The sequence below is a fragment of the Oncorhynchus mykiss genome, chromosome 7 (genome assembly GCF_057628025.1).
Source record: "Oncorhynchus mykiss isolate SJ-2025 chromosome 7, ASM5762802v1, whole genome shotgun sequence".
NCBI classification, from domain to species: Eukaryota; Metazoa; Chordata; class Actinopteri; order Salmoniformes; family Salmonidae; genus Oncorhynchus; species Oncorhynchus mykiss.
In genome coordinates, this window is record NC_143028.1 from 28188409 (window position 1) to 28211814 (window position 23406).

At 42.9% G+C, this 23406-nt stretch overlaps 1 protein-coding gene across 1 annotated transcript in view; it reads right to left on the bottom strand.

Moving 5' to 3' along the window:
- The window catches only part of uqcc1 (ubiquinol-cytochrome c reductase complex assembly factor 1), a 39018-nt gene extending 19111 nt beyond the window's left edge, over positions 1–19907 (bottom strand). Inside the window, exons 1-6 of the mRNA XM_021609099.3 lie at positions 19659–19907; positions 14866–14973; positions 11160–11270; positions 7729–7801; positions 7211–7268; positions 2302–2410 (exon numbers count right to left, since the gene is read on the bottom strand). Of these exons, the coding sequence (XP_021464774.2) occupies positions 2302–2410; positions 7211–7268; positions 7729–7801; positions 11160–11270; positions 14866–14973; positions 19659–19886 (687 nt within the window). The 5' untranslated portion in view covers positions 19887–19907. The remainder of the gene's footprint in view (positions 1–2301; positions 2411–7210; positions 7269–7728; positions 7802–11159; positions 11271–14865; positions 14974–19658) is intronic.
- Positions 19908–23406: the final 3499 nt, after the last annotated feature.

Here is a 23406-nt window from a genome sequence, read left to right on the forward strand (position 1 = left end):
TACAGCCTTGTTCTAAGATTGAGAAGGAAAAATATTTAATCAATCTACACAATATCTCACCAATTGGAAGAAAAAGCAAAAACAGTAAAAAAACAAAAAACAGAAATACCTTATTTACATAAGTATTCAGACCCTTTGCTATGAGACTCGAAATTGAGCTCAGGTACATCCTTGAGATGTTTCTCCAACTTGGAGTGAACCTGTGGTGAAATTCAATTGATTGGACATGATTTAGAAAGGCCCACACCTGTCTGTGTAAGGTCCCACAGTGCAAAAACCAAGCCTTGAGGATGAAGGAATTATCCGTAGAGCTCCGAGACAGGATTGTGTCAAGGCACAGATCTGGGGAAGGGTACCAAAACATTTCTGCAGCATTGAAGGTCCCCAAGAACACAGTGGCCTCCATCATTCTTAAATGGAAGAAGGTAGGAACCACCAAGACTCGTCCCAGAGCTGCCCGCCTGGCCAAACTGAGCAATCGGGGGAGAAGGGCCTTGATCAGGGAGGTGACCAAGAACCCGATGGTCACTGACAGAGCTCCAGAATTCCTCTGTGGAGATGGGAGAATCTCCAGAAGGACTACCATCTCTGCAGCACTCCACCAAATCAGGCCTTCATGGTAGAGTGGCCAGACGGAAGTCGCTCCTCAGTAAAAGGCACATGACAGCCCACTTGGATTTTGCCAAAAGGTACCTAAAGGACACTGACTATGAGAAACAAGAGTCTCTGGTCTGATGAAACCAAGATTTAACTATTTTGCCTGAATGCCAAGCATCACATCTAGAGGAAACCTGGCACCATAACTACGTTGAAGCATGGTGGTGGCAGCATCATGCTGTGGGATGTTTTTCAGCGACAGGGAGACTAGTCAGGATTGAGGGAAAGCTGAATGGAGCAAGTACAGAGAGATCCTTGATGAAAACCTGCACCAGAGCACTCAGGAGCTCAGACTGGGGTGAAGGTTCACCTTCCAACAGGACAACGCCCTAAGCACAAAGCCAAGACAATGCAGGAGTGGCTTCGGGACAAGTCTCAATGTCCTTCAGTGGCCGAGTCAAAGCTAGGACTTGAACCCGATCATACACCTCGAGACCTGAAAATAGCTGTGTAGCTACGCTCCCTATCCAATGCGACATCGCTAGAGGAACTGCAGAGAAGAATGGGAGAAACTCCCCCAAATACAGGTGTGCCAAGCTTGTAGCATCATACCCAAGAAGACTCGAGGCTATAATCGCTGCCAAAGGTGCTTCAACTAAGTACTGAGTAAAGGATCCGAATACTTATGTAAATGTGATCTCAGGTTTCTACTTGTATTAACTCTGCAAAAATGTCTAAAAACCTGTTTTTACTTTGTCATTATGGGGTAGTGTCTAGATTGATTAAATCGACGAGGGAAAAAAAAAATCTATTTTAGAATAAGGCTGTAAAGTAACAAAATGTGGAAAAAGTCAAGGGGTCTGAATACTTTCCGAACGCAATGTATATTCTACAAGTGTCTGGAACTCTATTGGAGGGATGCAACAGCATTCAGGGGCCATCTGAGAAACTCATAAGTGTTCAATAATTGGGTTGAGATCTGGTGACAGAAGGCCATGGCATATTGTTTTCATGCTCATCAAACCATTCAGTGACCACTCGTGCCCCTGTGGAAGGCGGCATTGTCATCCTATGGGGTATAGCCATGGTAGCCAAAATAATTTTGGCCTGCCCAGCATTTTTATACTTGAACCTAAGCATGATGGGAAGTTAATTACCTCAGGAAGCACAACCTGCGTGGAAGCACCTGCTTTAAATATACTTTGTATCCCTAATTTACTCAAGTGTTCCCATTATTTTGGCAGTTCCCTATATCTGCCTATAGATAATACAGGATGCTTTGTTATTGCAACAGATGTGCATCTTGTAGAATTCATTGACATCTGAAAAGCAATACGCAGAAGTTTGTCCCTCCCAGTGGTACCCTTTGGGCACACTGATTCAATGGAGATGTCCAATATGCAATGAATCCCAATTTTTTCTCTGCTACGAAAAACATCATGTAACCTTGACCTGACATTACTGGATGGGTATTGAGAAAACAAAATGGTAGAAACTCCATCCATCCTATCAGAAGGTTAAGTTGAGCCATTATTAGCGGTCTGATCATAGGATCAGTTTTGCCTTTTAAGTCATTATAAAAAAAGATTACATGGACAGAGGGAACCTAATCCTAGACCAGCACTACTACTTTCAGATGCTTGATAGATGTGGTCCCAGGTTTTAGACTGGAAAAGACATGAGGTTGAAGTTTGAGGGACTTACCCCCATGATCTTGCTCCTCTGCTCCACGTCCTCCCACATTGAGTGGACGATGTAGCGGCACATGTACTTCCCCTCACGGCCTTCTTGCCTAATCCTCACCAGACAAATCCTACAGGGGAGAACAGAGTTAACACCTTATCTGACAGGGACGGACAGCCTCTTACCCTAAAGGGCCAATACCGAACTTGAGATACACTATACAGTACATTTGGAAAGTATTCAGACCCCTTCCCCACATTTTGTTACATTACAGCCACATTCTAAAATTGATTAAATCAATTTTATTCCCTCTCAATCTACAAACAATACCACATAATGACAAAGCGAAGACAGTTTTTTGGAAACCTTAGCCAAAAAATAAATACAAATACATGAATACCTTATTTACATAAGTATTCAGACACTTCGCTATGAGACTCGAAATTGAGCTCAGGTGCATCCGGTTTCCCATTAACCATCCTTGAGATGTTTTGACAACTTGATCGGAGTCCACCTGTGGTATATTAAATAAATTGATTGGACATGATTTGAAAATGCACACCTGTCTACTATATAAAGGTCCCACAGTTGACAGTGCATGTCAGACCAAAAACCAAGCCTCGAGATCTAAGGAATTGTCCGTAGAGCTCAGAGACAGGATTGTGTCGAGGCACAGATCTGGGGAAGGGTACCAAAACATTTCTGCAACATTGACGGTCCCCAAAAACACAGTGACCTCCATCATTCTTAAATGGAAGAAGTTTGGAACCACAAAGCCTCTTCCTAGAGCCGCCCAGTCAAACTAAGCAATCGGGAGAGAAGGGTCAGGGAGGTGACCAAGAACCTGATGGGAGGTGACCAAGAACCTGATGGTCACTGACAGAGCTCCAGAGTTCCTCTGTGGAGATGGGAGACCCTTCTAGAAGGACCGCCATCTCTGCAGCACTCCACCAATCAGGCCTTTATGGTAGAGTGGCCAGATGGAAGGCACATGACAGCCTGTCAAAAGGCACCTAAAGGACTCAGACCATGAGAAACAAGATTCTCTGGTTTGATGAAAACAAGATTGAACTCTTTGGCCTGAATGCCAAGCGTCACGTCTGGAGGAAACCTGGCGCCATCCCTATGGTGAAGCATGGTGGTGGCATCAACATGCTGTGGAGATGTTTTTCAGCAGCAGGGACTGGGAGACTAGTCAAGATTAAGGGAAACATGAACGGAGCAAAGTAGAGAGATCCTTGATGAAAACCTGTTCCAGAGCTCTCAGGACCTCAGACTGGGGCGAAGGTTCACCTTCCAACAGGACAACAACCCTAAGCACACAGCCAAGACGACGCAGGAGTGGCTTCGGGACAAGTCTCTGAATGTCCTTGAGTGGCCCAGCCAGAGCCCGGACTTGAACCAGATCGAACGTCTCTGGAGAGACCTGAAAATAGCTGTGCAGCAACGTTCCCCATCCAACCTGACAGAGCTTGTGTGGATCTGCAAAGAACAACGGGAGAAAGTCCCCAAATACAGGAGTACCAAGCTTGAAGCGTCATACCCAAGGCTGTAATCGCTGCCAAAGGTGCTTCAACAAAGTAATGAGTAAAGGGACTGAATACACATGTATGAGATATTTCAGTTACATGTTTTATACATTTTTTGAAAAAATGTATAAAAACCTGTTATTGCATTGTCACTACGGGGTATTATGTGAAGATTGATGAGGGGGAAAAAACTATTTAATCCATTTTTAGAAAAAAGGCTGTAACGTAACAAAGAAAGTCAAGTGGTCTTTATACTTTCCGAGTGCACTGTAAATACACAAAAGTATGTGGAACCCCCTCCAAATTAGTGGATTTGGATATTTCAGCCACATCCGTCGCTGACAGGGGTATAAAGATCGAGCACACATCCATGCAATCGCCATAGACAAACATTGGCAGTAGAATGACCTTACAGAAGAGCTCAGTGATTTTCAACATTGCACCATCATAGGATGCCACCTCACTTCCTCAAATTAATAGGCTCCCCTATTAATTTCTCCCCTTCTAGAGATGCCCCGGTCAACTCAGCCGTGAAGTGGTACACCACACAAGCTCACAGAACGGGACCGCCACGTGCCGAAGTGCATAGCGCATAAAACTCATCTGTCCTCAGTTGCAACACTCACTACCAAACAGCCTCTAGAAGCAAAGTCAGCATAAGAACTATTAGTCGGGAGCTTCATGTGCTGGGTTTCCATGGCCGAGCAGCCGCTCACAAGCCTAAGATCACCATACGCAATGCCAAGCGTCGGCTGGTGGTGTAAAGCTTGCCACCATTGGACACTGGAATGTGTGCACTGTAGTGATGAATCATACTTCCTGAACTGGCAGTCGGACAGACAAACAAGTTTGGCAGATGCCAGGAGAAACCTACCTGCCCCCAATGCATAGTGTCAACTGTAAAGTTTGGTGGAGGATAAATAATGGTCAGGGGCTGTTTTTCATGGTTCGGGCTAGGCCCCTTCATTCCAGTGAAGGGAAATCTTAACACTACTGCATATAATAACATTCTAGAAGATTCTGTGCTTCCAACTTTGTGGCAACAGTTTGGGGAAGGCCCTTTCCTGTTTCAGCATGACAATGCCTCCGTGCATAAAGCGAGGTCCATACAGAAATGGTTCGTCGAGATCGGCATGGAAGAACTTGACTGGCCTGCACAGAGCCCTGACCTCAATCAAACATCTTTTGGATGAAATCGCCCAACCACACTAATGCTTGTGGCTGAATGGAAGCAAGTCCCTGCAGCAATGTTCCATCAGCTAGTGGAAAGCCTTCCAAGAAGAGTGGAGGCTGTTATAGCAGCAGAGGAGGAACAAACTCCATATTAATGCCCATGATTTTTGAATGAGCAGGTGTCCACATACTTTGTCATGTAGTGTACATGGCCATACCTAGGAAATCCTCTGACATCAATGCATGATTTATTTATGTTCAAGTCACACATGCTTGTATCAAGTTATAATTTGTCATTGTAACAATGCTACTTTTAAGTGGTTCATGTTGATTCTGCTGTGTTGGGTTCACATGTTTTTTCAACCCTTTCTTAATGGGCTTTATTCTGAAAATGTACTGTGCAATTTCTGAAACGGGTAGCTGATTAAGTCAATAAAACTGAATCTGTGGTGGTTCTACATTTTCACTCACTGGTTCTTAGATCCAAATGCAAATAACCTAAACCAGAGTGCGTATGAATCCGCATTCGTGTGCATTATTCCCACGACATGACACCCTTTTCATAGCGTGAAGATTGTTTAGCCTCATGCGCACAGCAGTTTTGATTGAGTCCAGGCCTGGCTTTGAGCTTATGTCATCCCGCATGCCAAAGTCAACAGAATTAGTGGCAGGAAAGTAGCTTTGACAGGAAGTCAGAGTGGTGGGCATGTTTGATGAAGAGGTTCGTGGCAGCGCAATTTATCACCCAACACTGATGAGCTCATGCATGCATACCTTTTTTTCCCAGGTCTGGTTCAAATACCAAGGCATGTGTTAACTCAAGGCATGTAACCTGAACTACCTAGGGCTTGAGAGTACAGATGCAAAAAGGGCAGTGAGGTTAGATTTTTCTCTTGGAAAATCAAGATGGCAAGATTTACCTCTAAACAATTCTTATCCAAATAGAAACATACCTAAACAATTAAGCCCTTACCACTGCACTCTATACATAGACAGGGAGGTGGTCAGGGCCCTGGCGGAGTGGTACCAGGAAAATAACCTCCCTCAACGTCAATAAAACGAAGGCGCTGATCGTGGACTTCAGGAAACAGCAGAGAGAGCACGCCCCTATCCACATTGACAGGACAGCAGTGGAGTAGGTGGAAAGCTTCAAGTTCTTCAGTGTACACATTACTGACAATCTGAAATCGTCCACACTGACAGTGTGGTGAAGGCGTAACAGCGCCTCTTCAACCTCAGAAGGCTGATTTTTTGGGGGCTTTTCACCAAAAACACTCAAACTTTTACAGATGCACAATTGAGAGCACCCTGTTGTGCTGTATCACCGCCTGGTACGGTAACTGCACCACCCGCAACCACAGGGCTCTCCAGAGGTGGTGCGGTCTGCCCAACGCATCACAGGGGGCACACTGCCTGCCCTGCAGGACACTTACAGCACCAGTTGTCACAGGAAGGCATAAAGATCAACCACCTGAGCCACGGCCTGTTCACTCTGCTACCATCCAGAAGGCGAGGTCAGTACAGGTGCTTCAAAGCTGGGACCGAGAGACCGCTTCTATCTCAAGGCCACCAGACTGTTAAATAGTCATCATTAGCCAGCTACCACCCAGTCACTCAACCTGCACCTTAGAGGCTACTGCTCTATTTACATAGAATCCCTGGCCACTTAAATAATAGAACACTAGTCACTTTAATAATGTTTACATACTGCTTTACTCATTTCATATGTATTACTGTATTGTACTGTATTTTAGTCAAAGCCACTGCGACATTGCTCATCCTAATATTTATATAGTTCTTAATTCCATTATTTTACTTTTAGATGTGTGTATTGTTAGATACTACTCCACTGTTGGAGCTAGGAACACAAGCATTTCGCTACACCTGCAATAACATCTGCTAAATATGTGTATGTGACAAATACAATTTTATTTAGCCATCATTGGCGCTCATGCCTAGAATGTCTCCTATGGCAAATCCTTTTACCAGAAAATACAAAATCTTAATACCAATTGAAAGTCTAGATTTGACTTCAAAGGAATAGCGTATGGGAGACAAAACAGCCAAACTGAAATAACACAGAATGGAGGTCAAAGTAGAAAATAAGGCAGCTTCATCATGGGAACTTGAAGTTCCCAAAAGGGTTTCAAAATTAACAGAGGGTGGCAAATGCTAAGTAAACCTGGCCTGAGGAGGGCCTGTAGAGGGGGTGTAATAGAGGTACTCGCCAGACATGGAGCTGTGCCACCAGGAACCAGGAGTTGAGCGTGTCAGGGAGGGAGCATTCTGTGGACGGAGAGATCAGAGGAGGCGTGTCAGCCAAGACCGGCTTACATTCCATCCCCCCACCCGCTAAAGAAAACAGCCTAACCACCCTGTAAAGTGTCACATTAATCTTTCAGGATGCAGATGAAAGGGTCCATTTAGACACTTGGGCAGTCTTGTTGATGTGAAGTTACTCTGGGAGTTTGGGTCGATAAGCCCAAGCAGCCCTTCCCTCCATCCATTGGACTGGTAAGGTCCACACGGCCATTGTTTTCAAAAGCTATGGAAATGTACTCAGACTAGCACAACTACATCTCAGTCATAGATTACTAATCTATCAATTAGCTAGCTTGTGTTCAATTAATTATCAACAAAGACCTGTTGGCATCTAGGTGGAATAATAGGTTACCTCAGGTGATGAACTCTACAGAAGGAATTAACTACATAGAAGGAATCTGAATCTATACATGTAAATACTTACTTTCAAAAAATTCATCATAGTTGATTCTCTCCACACAGCATGTGTACATGCGCAAGGCAGCAATCTTGATTTTCTGCAAAAACAGACCGTAGCAATAAGTTGATAAGATAACAAAGACCTAAAGAGTATCCCACACAGTAACACTTTCCTTTTAACTTCTCCAAAATGTAAACCAAAGTTCACACATAATAAAAGCAGAGGGCTTAGGCCCAGGGTGGGTGGTGGAATAAGAAGAGTGGATTGTGAATCATGGGTAAAATCGCTCTCCGTCCGGGGATTCTGGGTAAGCTTGGCGGTGGCATGGGAGGCCCTCTTTGAGCGCAGCCTCAGCTGCTGTGCACGCGAGTCAACATTCATATAGGAACTCTGCTGCTACCCACTCACAGCACAGCAGTGGCTATGGTTTGGAGTTGGTATGCCTTTGCATTCCCTAAGGCTTTTGACACCAAAGCAATTTAAACTGCAAGACACGGTTCAGAGGAAGGCTTTTCAAGCTGATCTAAATTAAGCTACCTTCTGCTGTTCTAAGACCCTATAGCAGTGGTGACAAAGTCCATGTGCAAATTGAGCAGCAGTGCAGAACAAAAAGAGGTAAATGACAGCCGACTTAAAAAGGGGCAATCTGCAGTTGCTACATCCATTTTCAGACTTATAAATTAATGATATATACCCATTGATTCTTGACGAATATAAGTTAGAAATGAGCTTAGTTCAACTGTCATACCCCTTCAGAACCCAAAGTATAAGCTTGTTTTACCGAAAAGCCATACTGTTCTGGAACAGAACCATTATTTCAAAAGCTTTTACGTTCAAGGCATTTTTTTAAAATGATCTAGACCCACACAAAAAAACGCAACCATGCGTCTATGCAAAGGCATAACTGTCAATCAGAAACTTATTTCAGTGTCTGCCTGCAAGCTGAAAATCTTTGCCAGAGTGTACCTGTCCCTAAACCCTCCTAAGCCTAGGCTACTATACTGACGTTACAACCATAATTCAGAAGATAGTGAGAGATTTTTTATTAGCGAGAGAGGAATGGTTTAACTTTTTCAACACTAGTTAACGATACTATAGGCCTAGTTATCACATTTCACGTTGGATTTATTAACTACAAAAAGGTAAGATGTGTTTTTAATTCTGGTGCCGCTCTGAACAAATAAGCTTATTAGCTAGCTAGCTCAAAGGACAGTCAAAGTTCCTCCATAGAAGAAGCTCCTCCTAGGGTTCAGAACTTTATTTTGCTGGTCGGAACAGTGGAACACAAACAAACGTTTCTGTTCAGAACGAAACGACTGAAAAATCAACTTGGGTTCCAGCCCATGGTTAAAAATATAAAAAAGGTTAATATCATGGCAGTTCAGTCTGTATCCATAGTTGTATGAATTTAAATTTCTCCAGCCCCATCCTTCAGCGTTTCACCCCGAACAGGGTAGGGGAGTGCGCTTTTGTTCTTGTTTCAACTGTTGATTATCACTTTAAAACACCATCCTCCGATACTCCCTAAGCACTTTTAGAAATCTGAGTGGATTGGATAGGTGTAATATGACAAAACTTCAGAGGTGGGGCTATTACCATATTGCTAAGGCTATACCTTGTCAGATACACTTTTCTGTCCTTGTAACCTGGCCAGAAAAACATCCCAGGGACCCATTTAAAGTCTAGGCCCAGCCCAGAGTTACCAACATTAGGAACCAGACCTAGCTTAATTTGAAACATTTCACATACTTTGAGTGTTTGCTTTAGTCCCAGATGGGTGGGGTTACCCGTTTTCTATCGGTTCCATTGCAACAGGGACGCTCAATCAAGCATAGCTAAAGTATTTATAATGATTTCAAATGGTAGGCTATTTGAACCCAGGTCTGGGCCCAACCCATGAGAGGGTGGTTTTAGAATACATTGTCACCCTTAACCCATGGAGGTACTTGGCTCGTCCACAGGGAAGATTCCTGGTTCACCACAGGGTTAATGCTGCCCTGCTAGGGTTCATAAGCCTCATATCCACCTGTAACCAGGATGGACATATTTTAAGTGCCAGTCCTGTCTTTAGAGATGGGAATGTGTGCATTCAATGTGACACAGGCATTTGTGAAACATCACTGTTTTTAAATCAGAACTACATTAACGATAGGTCTAAAACAACAAGAGAGTTGCAACAACTCCCATTTCGGGACACATACTTTTGGATGCATCTGTCCTAGTGGTCGGCCGATTAATTAGGGCCGATTTCAAGTTTACATAACAAACGGAAATCTGTATTTTTGGGCGCCGTTAAGAACACATTCTTATTTTCAATGACGGCCCAGTGCCTTGTTCAGGGGCAGAACAGATTTTCACCTTGTCAGTTCGGGGGATCCAATCTTGCAACCTTACAGTTAACTAGTCCAACGCAATAACGACCTGCCTCTCTCTCGTTGCAATCCACAAGGAGACTGGCTGCCTGTTACGCGAATGCTAGCTAGCATTAAACTTCTTATAAAAAAGAATCAATCATAATCACTAGTTAACTACACATGGTTGATGATATTACTAGATATTATCTAGCGTGTCCTGCGTTGCATATAATCTGACTGAGCATACAAGTATCTGACTGAGCGGTGGTAGGCAGAAGCAGGCGCGTAAACATTCATTCAAGCGCCAGCAGCGCTTCGTTGTGCGTCAAGCATTACGCTGTTTATGACTTCAAGCCTATCAACTCCCGAGATGAGGCTGGTGTAACCGAAGTGAAATGGCTAGCTAGTTAGCGCGCGCTAACTAGAGGGACGGAAGCTATACTGTTACACTGGCAATACTAAAGTGCCTATAAGAACATCCAATAGTCAAAGGTTAATTAAATACAAATGGTTTAGAGGGAAAAAGTCCAATAATAACTACAAATCTAAAACTTCTTACCTGGGAACATTGAAGACTCATGTTAAAAGGAACCACCAGCTTTCATATGTTCTCATGTTCTGAGCCAGGAACTGAAATGTTAGCTTTCTTACATAGCACATATTGCACTTTCTCTCTTCTCCAACACTTTGTTTTTGCATTATTTAAACCAAATTGAACATGTTTCAGTATTTATTTGAGGCTAAATTGATTTTATTTATGTATTATATTAAGTTAAAACAAGTGTTCATTCAGTATTGTTGTAATTGTCATTATTACACACACACACACACACACATATATGTATAGCCCGATTAATCGGTATCGGCTTTTTTGGTCCTCCAATAATCGGTATCGGCGTTAAAAAAAATCATAATCGGTCGACCTCTAATCTGTGATTCACGACTGAACCTCAATACATTATTGAACATGACATCCTACATATAGATTAAAGTGTGAGGTGATAAATCAGAGGTTACTTGTGAGAGACCTACAGTAATGCTGTATGAAGAACTGTAGTGGATGGACATTTGAATGGTTTGGTGAACGCTAGAGGCACTTACCCATTTGTTGTATTTGAGAGGCCCTGTGAAGCCCATGGCCTCGATGAGCTTGGTGAAGGCCCCCACCTCCTCTTCCATGGCCGTCTGTGGGGTTTCTTTCACATTAAAGAGCTGGGAATGGAGGAACAAGAGGAAAGAGCCTTGACGCATGATATCAGCTTGAAAAGGTAGCCCAGTAAAGCCAACTACAGACACTGACTAGTGATGTGCGGATCAGCGGTTTTCAAAACCACAACTGTCCACAATTTCAAAAGAACTGTTCCGGCAAATGCCCGTCTTGATGTGATACAGTAAGGGACCCGCAACCTGTAAATTCAAAACGCATCTGATTAAATATTTCTCAGAAACACATTTAAAAATTTAAACATACAACAATAATGGCTTATTATTTTAGCATGTAGGCTAAGCATTAACAGCTAACCAGTGCTAGGCTACTTTTTCCAACCTGCTAATGAACTCAGCAAAAAAATAAATTCCTCACTGTCATGGGATTGAGATCCGGGCTCGTTGCTGGCCATGGCAGAACACTTACATTCCTGTCGTGCAGGAAATCACACACAGAATGAGCAGTATGGCTGGTGGCATTGTCATGCTGGAGGGTCATGTCAGGATGAGCCTGCAGGAAGGGTACCACATGAGGGAGGAGAATGTCTTCCCTGTAACGCACAGCATTGAGATGGCCTGCAATGACAACAAGATCAGTCCGATGTTGTGACACACCACCCTAGACCATGACGGACCCTCCACCTCCAAAATCGATCCCGCTCCAGAGTACAGGCCCTGGTGTAACGCGCATTCCTTCGACGATAAACTCAAATCCGACCATCACCCCTGGTGAGACAAAACTGTGACTCGTTTGCCAGTCTTGTCTTGTCCAGCAACGGTGGGTTTGTGCCCATTGGCAAAGTTGTTGCCAGTGATGTCTGGTGACGACCTGCCTTACAACAGGCCTACAAGCCAGCCTGTCTCAGCCTACTGCAGACAGTCTGAGCACTGATGGAGGGATTGTGCTTTCCTGGTGTAACCCGGGCAGTTGTTGGAATCCTGCATTTGTCCCGCAGGTGTGATGTTAGGATGTACCGATCCTGTGCAGGTGTTGTTATACATGGTATGCCACTGCGAGGACGATCAGCTGTCCGTCCTGTCTCCTGTCTCCAGTATAGACATTGCAATTTATTGCCCTGGCCACATCGGCAGTCCTCATGCCTCCTTGCAGCATACCTAAGGTACATTCAGGCAGATGAGCAGGGACCCTGGGCATCTTTCTTTTGGTGTTTTTCAGAGTCAGTAGAAAGGACTTTTTAGTGTCCTAAGATTTCATAACTGTGACCTTAATTGCCTACCGTCTGCAAGCTGTTAGTGTCTTAATGACTGTTCCACAGGTGCATGTTCATTAATTGTTTATGGTTCATTGAACAAGCATGGAAAAGTGTTTAACTTATAGGGGGCAGCATTTTCACTTTTGGATAAATAGCGTGCCCAATTTATTTTAATTTATTTAAAAAAAAAAATGTTTTACCCCTTTTTCTCCCCAATTTCGTGGTATCCAATTGTTGTAGTAGCTACTATCTTGTCTCATTGCTACAACTCCCATACGGGCTCGGGAGAGACGAAGGCTGAATGTCATGCGTCCTCCGATTCACAACCCAACCAGCCGTACTGCTTCTTAACACAGCGCGCATCCAACCCGGAAGCCAGCCGCACCAATGTGTCGGAGGCTACACCGTGCACCTGGCAACCTTGGCTAGCGCGCACTGCGCGCGTGCCCAATTTCAACTTCCTGCTACTCATGCCAAGAAAATAAGATATACATATTATTAGTAGATTTGGATAGAAAACACTGACGTTTCTAAAACTGTTTGAATCATGTCTGGGAGTATAACAGAATGTATGTAGCAGGCAAAAACCCTGAGGACTAACCGTTCAGAATACTTTTTTTTTTTTTAGGTCTCTGTCTGTTCACTGATTTCTCATTGGAAAATGATATTTCTTAAGAACTTGTTTACAGTTCCTACCACTTCCACTGGATGTCACCAGTCTTTGAAATTTGGTTGAGGTTATTCATTTGTGCAATGAAGATGTAGGGCCAACTAGGAACTGCGTAACACTATTGAGAGTTGCGCAAGACTTGAAAAGTAGCTTGGTTTGTTGTCTTCCTGTATTGAACACAGACAGACCCGTCTTCAATTTGATCAATTATTAACGTTTAAAAAAATACCTAAAGTTGTATTACAAAAGTAGTTTGAAATATTTTGGCAAAGTTTATAGGCAACTTTTGAAATATTTTGTAGCGCATTTTGGAAGCTGTTTTTTTCTGGATCAAACGTGCCAAATAAATTGACATTTTGGATATATATGGATGGAATTAATCGAACAAAAGGACCAATTGTGATATTTATGGGACATATTGGAGTGCCAAGAAAAGATGCTTGTCAAAGGTAAGGCATGTTTTATATTTTATTTCTGCGTTTTGTGTAGTGCCTGCAGTGTTGAAATATGCTACCCTCTGTTTACTGTTGTTCTATCATCAGATAATAGCTTCTTATGCTTTCGCCGAAAAGCCTTTTTAAAATCTGGCATGTTATCTCGATTCACAACGAGTGTAGCTTTAATTGAGTATCTTACATGTGTGACTTAATGAAAGTTTGATTTTTATATCAATTTATTTCATTTTCCCCGGTTTTTGGCCAAGTGGGACGCAAGCGTCCACTATACCATAAGAAGTTAAACCCTTTACAATTAGGATATTTGGATTATTACTAATTATCTTTGAAAGACAGGGTCCTGAAAAAGGGACGTTTCATTTTTTGCTGAGTTTAGCATTGAAAAAGTTAATACATTCTTCTCTAGCTAATAAAAAAATGTATATCTTCTGAATCACACTTGTAATGTCAGTACAGTAACCTATGCTTCAGAGTGAGGGGCAGGAAGACTAAACACATACAAACTATGGCAAAGATTTCAGCTTGCAGCCAGACACTAGAATAAGTCTGAGCGGCAGAGAGGGCTTTGCATAGGCGCTTTATTGCTGGGGCGGCACAGTAGCCTAGTGGTTAGAGAGTTGGACTAGTAACCGAAAGGTTGCAAGTTCAAATCCCAGAGCTGACAATGTACAAATCTGTCGTTCTGCCCCTGAACAGGCAGTTAACCCACTGTTCCTATGCAGTCATTGAAAATAAGAACTTGTTCTTAACTGACGTGCCTAGTTAAAAAAAAAAAAAAACATGGACTGTAAAAATAACATTAACCGGATCCCATGCTTTTAAAATAACATCTGTATGATTCACTTTTGTTCTTAATTCCGTTTCTGTTCTTTCAAAAATGTATTTATTAGTTTGGTTCCCTGAACCAGTTCCAATCTCTGGTTAAAACAGTGTACAGGTAATGTGGACTTTGCGAAATAATTGATTGTGATATTTTATTTACATTTTACCTTTGCAAGTGGAGGCATGTTTCTAGAACAGCAACGCAATTCAGAATCGATTCACGTTTTTAATGGAGTATTTGGCCGTTTTGCCTCCCGGAGCCAATTAAGTCTTTTAAACAGAACATGTTGCTCCTTAGTCCAAGGACCTTACATTAATATTAGGCTCTTTTCGTTCAATATTGGGCTAAATTAGGCTTAGGCTAGACTGAAAATACCATCAGCGAAGGCACATTTGCTGTTGTTCCAGCCTTGATGCGAGTCATGGTGGTTAGCACATACCTGTGAAGTGCTGTGAAGGGTCCGGCATTGTGTCTGGGACGGAGAGGTTGAGGCTAACAACCGGCAAGCAATTAAAGCTCTTCCAAGACAGGCCTCTTGCTCTAATGCCTAAAAGAATGACAGAAAAATATGGCATTAGGTAAAATCCAATAAAAGGACTGTCAGATGCAGTTAGGCCTACTTACCAACATATTTGGGAGTAGATGTACCATACAATTAGACAATTAGTAGTAGCACTAGTAAAGTCCGATTATATACATTTTATAAAGAGAAAAAAATATGTGCATGTGTCCATGGTAGGCTAAATGTTCTCAAAAAGCTTTTAAGTTTTGCTGAACTATCATAGCTACCTGCAGAGACGTCGCTAGGCCTATTTTAGGGGGGCTTCAGGGGAGGCTGCTGCATGCACTAGTGACTGTTAGGTCTACTTGTATATAACATTTTGGTTAACGTTAGCTACACCTGTGGCTTGAGACTGCTAGCTAACAGTAAACTGACAGGAATAGGCTCTGGCAGGACGGATTCATGCAGATAGGATACGATGTGAATTTGTGGTAAGTTAGAACAGAGAGCATTCACTACTATAGACTTTGGTCATAATCAAAGCTTTGTTAACGAATACGTTTTAATGTGAGGCTGCCTGTAAATTAACAGTGTAACAAACGCTGCGAGCTAGTTAACGGTACCTTTTAAATTCGACATAACTAGGTATCGTCGCCACCTAATTATAAGTAGGTCATGTGTAGAAAAGGTGGCATAGTGTTGATCACAATGTGATTGTATTATCAATTTCTCAACTGTAGGCTAGCTAACGACTAACGTTAGATGGGTATACGGAAATTCTTCAAGAGAGGCAGTGCCACCAGCTCTGCCGAAGGCCAATCTGGTGAGAAATTAAGATTTTACCAGTTCAAACAAGCAAATTAAAACTTAAACTGATGAATCACCTATTAAGCCTTCAGTTATTGTAAATATGAGTTTAATAACAATACATGTCAAAACACAGCAGACAAGAATGAGAGAAAGAAGCTGGAGGCTGACAGGGCTGAGGGAGCATGTCTGATTTCAGTTAAATTTGTACAGCATGTCTTACTTTTGTTAGGCATAAATAAATGATGTTCATGATATCTTAAAGGGTCATGCAGAAAGAGAGGCTTCTATGCAAGGCAGAGATCAACATGCGAGCTGTGAGAGAGAGCGAACAGATCCAGCGAGGCAGGGACAACAAACAGATCCAGCGAGGCAGGGACAACAAACAGATCCAGCGAGGCAGGGACAACAAACAGATCCAGCGAGGCAGGGACAACAAACAGATCCAGCGAGGCAGGGACAACAAACAGATCCAGAGAGGCAGGGACAACAAACAGATCCAGCGAGGCAGGGACAACAAACAGATCCAGCGAGGCAGGGACAACAAACAGATCCAGCGAGGCAGGGACAACAAACAGATCCAGAGAGGCAGGGACAACAGATCCAGAGAAAGAAAGTAATCAAGTCGCTGCAGCAACTCCTTCCAGAAATGAGAGCAATTTAGGTGCCAAAGACACTGGGCCCAGACAAGTGAAGCTGAATAGCTACCCACACTAATGTTTTGGTACAGAGAAAAGGGCATTTCAGCACTGCTGGTTTGAGAAATACAATTGTGTAGAGTACTCTGTCCACAAAAACGTAGCTTTCTGCTGTCCATGTAGAGTTTTTGGCAAAAACTGATTATTTTGTCAGTAATGGCTACACATTTTTTTTTTTAAAGCTTTGTTTATCTTCGGTAAACATGAAATGGCACAGAGACAGTGTTGTGGCATGGCAAAGCTACCAGGCAACTAGCAGTCATGGGAACATTACTCAGATTTGAATATCTGCCCATGCTAGTGATATTGCAGAGAGAAGGGAGTATCTGAGGAGAATTGTTGCAGTCACCTCAGTGTTAGGAAGACAGGGACTCTCTTGCCGTGCCAATGATGAATCTAGTGAAAGCACAAAGAGGGAAATTTCTTGAATGTATGGAGCTTATGAAGGTGTTTGACCCTTTCCTGCAAAAGTACAATACTCCATCAAATGCAACGTCTCTCTCCAGAATCTCAGAATGACGTGATCGAATGCTGTGCTCAAGAGATTATGGACACCATGGTCTCGGAGATGTCAAAATCTGGAATGTATGCCATTATGGAAGATGAGGCCAGGGATGGGCAGACTGAACAGTTGGCTCTGTTTGTTAGGTATGTAACAGAGGGGACAGTTAAGGAGCATTTACTAGCACTAGCAGAAATCAAGTCAGTTGATGCCCAATCGATAGCAAATGAGTTGCGACAGCTACAACAAATGAGGGGTAGCAGGCCTAAAGTGCATTGCACAGACCTATGATGGTGCAGCTGTCATGAGTGGGTCCAAAGGAGGTGTGCAAGCACATTTCAGAGTGCTGCATCCAGAGGCAATTTACGTACATTGCTATGCTCATGAGCATCATTTGGTGTTGTGTCATACTTGCAGGGCGATTTCGGAGGCTGCTGAGTTTCAGTTTCTTGGAGAATGTGTATTCATTTTTCAGTACATCCCTAGTTAACCACCACAAGTTCAAAGAAGCTCAGTCCAAACTTGGAATAGCATCAACTGAACTTGTACAGCTCTCAAACACTTGCTGGGCATGACACCGTAACTGCTATTTTTGATTGTCTATCTACTATTGGATCCCCCATGGCTGTTGGTCTGAGAGCAAAGCTTCATAATTTCTCCACCGTGTATTTGCTATTGATGTTTCAGTCCCTTCTTTCTGTAACTGAGGGACGACACAAGTTCCTCCAGAAAGAGACGGTAGACCTGGCAGAAGCTTGTTTCAGCAAACAAGCTTGTATGTGACACACTGATAGGCAAACGCACAGATACATTCGCCAAAGAACTTCATGATAGAACCAAAGCACTCTGTGAAATTCACAACATTCCCAGAGGCAGATGCAGCAAGAAAGCGCAAACAAAGGAAAATGGGAGATTTTGTGGTGGAGACCTCCTTGGGATTAGGCACAGAATTTTCATGTTCCCAAACAATGAAAACAGGGTTGTTGCTCCCCTGCTTGGACAGGATGGTTTGTGAGCTTGACCAGCAATTCTCGACTGTAGATACAGGTCTACTCAAAAGGCATACAGGCATGCTGCCCAGCTCAAAAAACGTCCTTGGTACATCATGCTTAACTGAGCTTGCCAAGCACTTCTGTTAAAACAGAAGAGATGTTGGTGGCCAGAAACTTCCTTGCCCGGAAAAGAAAGGCTGGATGTCCCATATGCTTGCTATGCATAACCTCCTGGATGATGATATGTTTCCTCTGAAGGAAATCATTCAGGTTGCCCTCACAATTCCTGTGAGCAGCTGCTCCTGTGAAAGGTCCTTTAGTGCACTGCGCCGGATGCACTCCTGGTTGCGTAAGACAATGGGCCAGAAAAGGCTTGCAAGTCTTGCAGCCATGTCCATTGAGGGTGAAGTGCTTTTGGCCACTAAGCCACAATAGTGTTGTTGACCGCCACCTTTAAAAATAGGAGGTACACTTTGATGCATCCAACCATAAAATAAGCATCAAAAGAGAGGGAAGCAGGAGAAGTTCTGTAATATAAGTTGTAATATTTCTTTGGGATCTTACTTTATCAGATTTTATTCCTAATTATTTTTCAGTTTTTAAAATCATATTTAGCTCATTAGTTTAATTTAGTTTTGCCCCATTGTGGATGATACTGTTTAAGATGTTCCATGTGTCTGAATTACTGGGTTAATTTTGAGCAACACATTTAAATAAAGATTTTTTCTAATGGTATAATATGACCTGCATGTCTTCACATTTCTCCCTCTCTCAAAATAACATCCCAAAAGTATTTTGGCTAGATAGTACAGGCATTTTTGGACCTTTTGTTGGTGTTGGATGGATAGGGACAGAGTGGACTTAAATTCTATCCAAATAAAGTAATTACATATCAGTGTCTAACACAAACTATGAGACAGGTATACTTTTAGCCAACCTTAACCAAAAATAACCTTATTTTGATCAACTTTACACCCGTTGTTACTCTAAAAATACATTGCTTGCTGTTTGGGGTTTTAGGCTGGGTTTCTGTACAGCACTTTGAGATATCTGCTGATGTACGAAGGGCTATATAAATACATTTTGATTTGATTGATGAAAACGTTTTGGGGGCTTTAAAACAAATGCTGGGGGAGTATGCCCAGACCCTCCTAAAAGAGGCTTAGCCCCCCTATCCATGAAATCTCTAGCTACCCTGGCTACCTCATTGCCTTTCTGACTCCAACACATTTGATTCTCGAGAGCTAAGCTACCTGTATACCAATAACATTTTGTATTGCTGTCGTTGTGATCTTAGAACCCTGACTTGGCCTCTGGTTTAGTGAAGTGTATAAGAGAGAGTTAGTCACTGCGGACTGTTCTCGACTGCAGCAAAAAGATGAAGCAGCCTACCACGTCATAGTGTGTAATCGGGTACATCTCTCGAAGTTTTACACAAAGGCAAGGAGAGTGCAATTTAGGAAGAATATTGAAATAAGTTAGTGACACCCTAGTTCTCCTGGGTTGGAGGTAATGCTAGCTGACATTGGCTAACGTTAGCTCATGTTTTTCTTGTTTTTGGAACATTCAATAGAGTAAGGCTACGATCTATGATTCATGTTCCAATCCAACAAGGGCGAGAAATTTGGTTGGTACTGAAGTTATTTTATTTGGCAACCAATACAGAAAATGTTGTGACTTGACTGTTAGCTAAGCTAGCTATAGCCTTCATGTGAGCAAGCCTTACATTACCTTGCCGAAGGTGACTCTGGATGCTGACGTATTTATTATGTTCCTCACAGCGGACTGCAATAGTCGCCGATACATGACTCCGACAAAAGTTACAATATTTAACCTACGTATTGAAACCAAGAAGCGGGTAACAGAATGTTTTTCAATTAAATCTTCACGTTTTGTAACACTGGCCCTCCTTCTTCTTTTTGATTTGGTTGGTTGATCGCATCCAACTTTTAGGTACATACACTGCCACCTACTGTACTGGCGTGTGAGGCCATTCACGGCCTACCTGGGTAACTGCAACTTCGGGCACTTCGGCGTTGCAGGCTGTCATAAATTAAACTTATTGAAACACAATTATACAAGTATTATAATTGTCTTTGATTTGTATTGAAGCAATATCTGATCATGGCTGCGATCATACTATTCAGGCATGTATATACTTTTGATTTTTTTTCTCAGACAGCCATAGACAAATGTCATTTCTGTCAAGGCATTAAACATCATCGTACAATTCATTTATAACACATTTCTTATACGTGTACATGAACTTCTATTGGATATTATTTTAAGTGATTTTTAAGATTTTCCTAATATTAATAACTCAACACGACGCCTGAATGTATAAACTTGCCTTCGTGACCGACTGAAAACATTTATCATGAAAAATAAGATATTTCCACCCAACTTTTTGTGAGATTATAATAACAACCATATAATTTCCTTATCTAAAACAAATCAATCAATGTAAATTATATACGAATTTACCTCAAAAATATCGGTGTGGTGAAAATGACCAGGTGTGATGGAAATTACATCTATGGTAAAAAATATGAACAAAAATATTTTATTGCAAATATTTTGAACAACAACCATTTTAAAACATGTAATTAACATAACACAAAGTAAGATTCCAAAAGTAGCCGATGGGCAGAGCTCAAGGAAGTAGGCCAGTGTTTTTGAGAGATCATCTGCATAGAAGAGCTCAGTGAGCAAAGTGAAACTGTATCCTTTGTGGTATATCCAACACAGGTGTGGAGGGTCACCTGCTTATGAGAATCACCAAAGTGAACTGCCAGGATATCTCTGGTTAATTTACACAGGTAGTTCTCTGCAAAGCAATATGCACGATGATCTCTTTCCGCAGATTCTCTTTTAATTCTCTCAGTTTGGAGTATTTGTATCGAATGGTGTACACGTGTTGACCCAACTTCTCTTTCAATCCTTTGGAGAAGTCCTCCAGTAGAATATGCAGTGAGCCACACATACACACACATTTTATTTTACTGTACAGTGAACTTCACCATGTTTCCCTTTGTCTTTCTTCTCTCGCTATTCTGGTTTTTCTCACAGCACAAAGACTCAATAAGGTTTGTGGTATTTTAGTTTGTCCTCTATGATCTGAAGGTTGGCAAAAGCATGTGTCCCTATCCTGGACTGCTGGCTTGACAAAACAAAAAAGGCTGTGTTTTGCAGAATTCATAGTGGACATTTCAATCTCTGAATCCTAAACCTCTGATAAAAGGTTCTGAATTGTGCCATTCAAGATGCGCTTCTGCTTTTTTTCTCGTTCCTCATTAGTGTATCCTTTTCCCCTTTGATTGTCATCACGTTCATAGTGATCACGTTCATCATAGTCATCACGTTCATCATCTAGTGATATTCTCTTCTGTGGCTATGCTAATTCTGTTGCACTGCTTTTTCCTGGAGTATTGAAGATTTGTTGGCCTGTATTGATTTGCCCTAATTGCTTTTGCTGAAAACCCAAATTCTCTGTTTGCGGCTTTGCCCAGGCCATACTTTCTCAGGATGTTGCCTCTGAACAATTTTGAAGCCACTTGTTTGTCCTTGGTACTGCACATTTGTTTTAACTTTTCAGCAATGATGGCATTTTGATACAATAAAATACTTCTCAAGTTCTTCGGAGTTCCCTTCATTTGCTGTTTTGTCTTTGGGGAATCTTGTAATGACCGACGCTGGAGATGAGAAGCAGGTACGGGGAGTCAACATTTATTCAAGAACAGACAAGTAACAAAACAGGAACAGGGTCAGCACACGGGTAAACAACGGCAAACAACAATTAATGTTGAAGTAAGGAACAGAGCGGGGAACCAGACAGATAAAGGGGATGTAATGACAGAGGTGACTGAGTCCAGGTGAGTCCAATAATCGCTGATGCGCATGACGGGGGGAGGCAGGAGTGCGTAATGATAGTGGCAGGAGTGCATAATGCTGGGGAGCCTCCAAGTGCCAGGGAGCTGGAGCAGGCGTGACAGTACCCCCCCCCCCCCCCCCCCTTCTAGGGATGCCACCCTCGTCCCACCTGGGCGAGCCTGACGGGCCGGCCGAGGCGCGGCCACTGGACAGGCTGGCTGAGCGTAAACTCCCGAGGCATAGGAACCGGATGATCCGGCTTGCCCGCGAAAGCCTGTTGATCCCGCTGATGTGTGGGAGCCCGATGATCTGGCGGAGGCGTAGCAACCTGACGAGCCGGCTGGGCATAAACGTGGGATGGGAGCCGACGTGGGATGGGAGCCTTCAGAGCCAACCAGGGCAAGAACCTCTCGAGCTAGCTGAAGGTGTGACAGCCTGACGGGGCTGACTTAGGCACCCCCGGTTCCATCGGTGGAGGCCCTTGGACCCGAAGTCACAACCAACCGGAACGCCAGGACTCCCCGATGCTTCGTATGATGACTTCAGCATTCTGTAATGACCGACACTAGAGATGAGAAGCAGGTACGGGGAGTCAACATTTGTTCAAGAAGAGACGTAAGCACACGGGTAAGCAACGACAAACAACAATTAATGCTGAAACAGGGAACAGAGCGGAGAGGTGATTGAGTCCAGGTGAGTCCAATATTCACTGATGCGCATGACAGGGGGAGGCAGGTGTGCGTAATGATGGTAGCAGGAGTGCATAATGCTGGGGAGCCTGGTGCCTTCGAGTGCCAGGGAAGGGGAGCGGGAGCAGGCGTGACAAATCTTGTCTCTCCATTTTCTTCATGAGTGGACTGTTTTTTTTATTTCTCAGCTTTCCGTAAAGCTTTATCAAGTTGTTTTTATCATCTTTTTTTCTCCCAGGTAAGTTGACTGAGAACACATTCTCATTTGCAGCAACGACCTGGGGGAATAGTTACAGGGGAGAGGAGGGGGGATGAATGAGCCAATTGTAAACTAGGGATTATTAGGTGACTGTGATGGTTTGAGGGCCAGATTGGGAATTTAGCCCATCCAGGGACTGACCAGGACCAACCCTGCTTAGCTTCAGAAGCAAGCCAGCAGTGGTATGCAGAGTGGTATGCTGTTCTGGCTGCAAGTCATCTGGTGACTGAGGTGGTGTGTTGCCTGATAGGTACGTCTCCATTTCAACTGTGGTCTTTGAAGTCTGTCTTCTATTCCATTGGTTGCATTTCTATTGCCTTCTCTTGCCTTGCCTTGTTCTCGCTTTGTAAGCTCAGAGATAGATTTCACACCTCCCTTCTCTTTTTTCTTCCAGTATCTCTCCCATTATTTTTGCAGATGTTCCTGGTATCGTATTTATTTCTATGTCTGTGACCTCTGTTTTATGTGGCATATTCTAAAAACATACTTGAAAAAACATTATTAATGAGGAATTTGCCCTCAGTGGTAGAAATGACAAAGGACAGGTATATTTTGTGTAAAAAAATGACAGGCAAACTCACAATAAATATTGATATAGCTTTTATTTAATTGACTCTCTCAAGTGGATACATTATATAAGGGTTAATTCATGTTTTCTCAT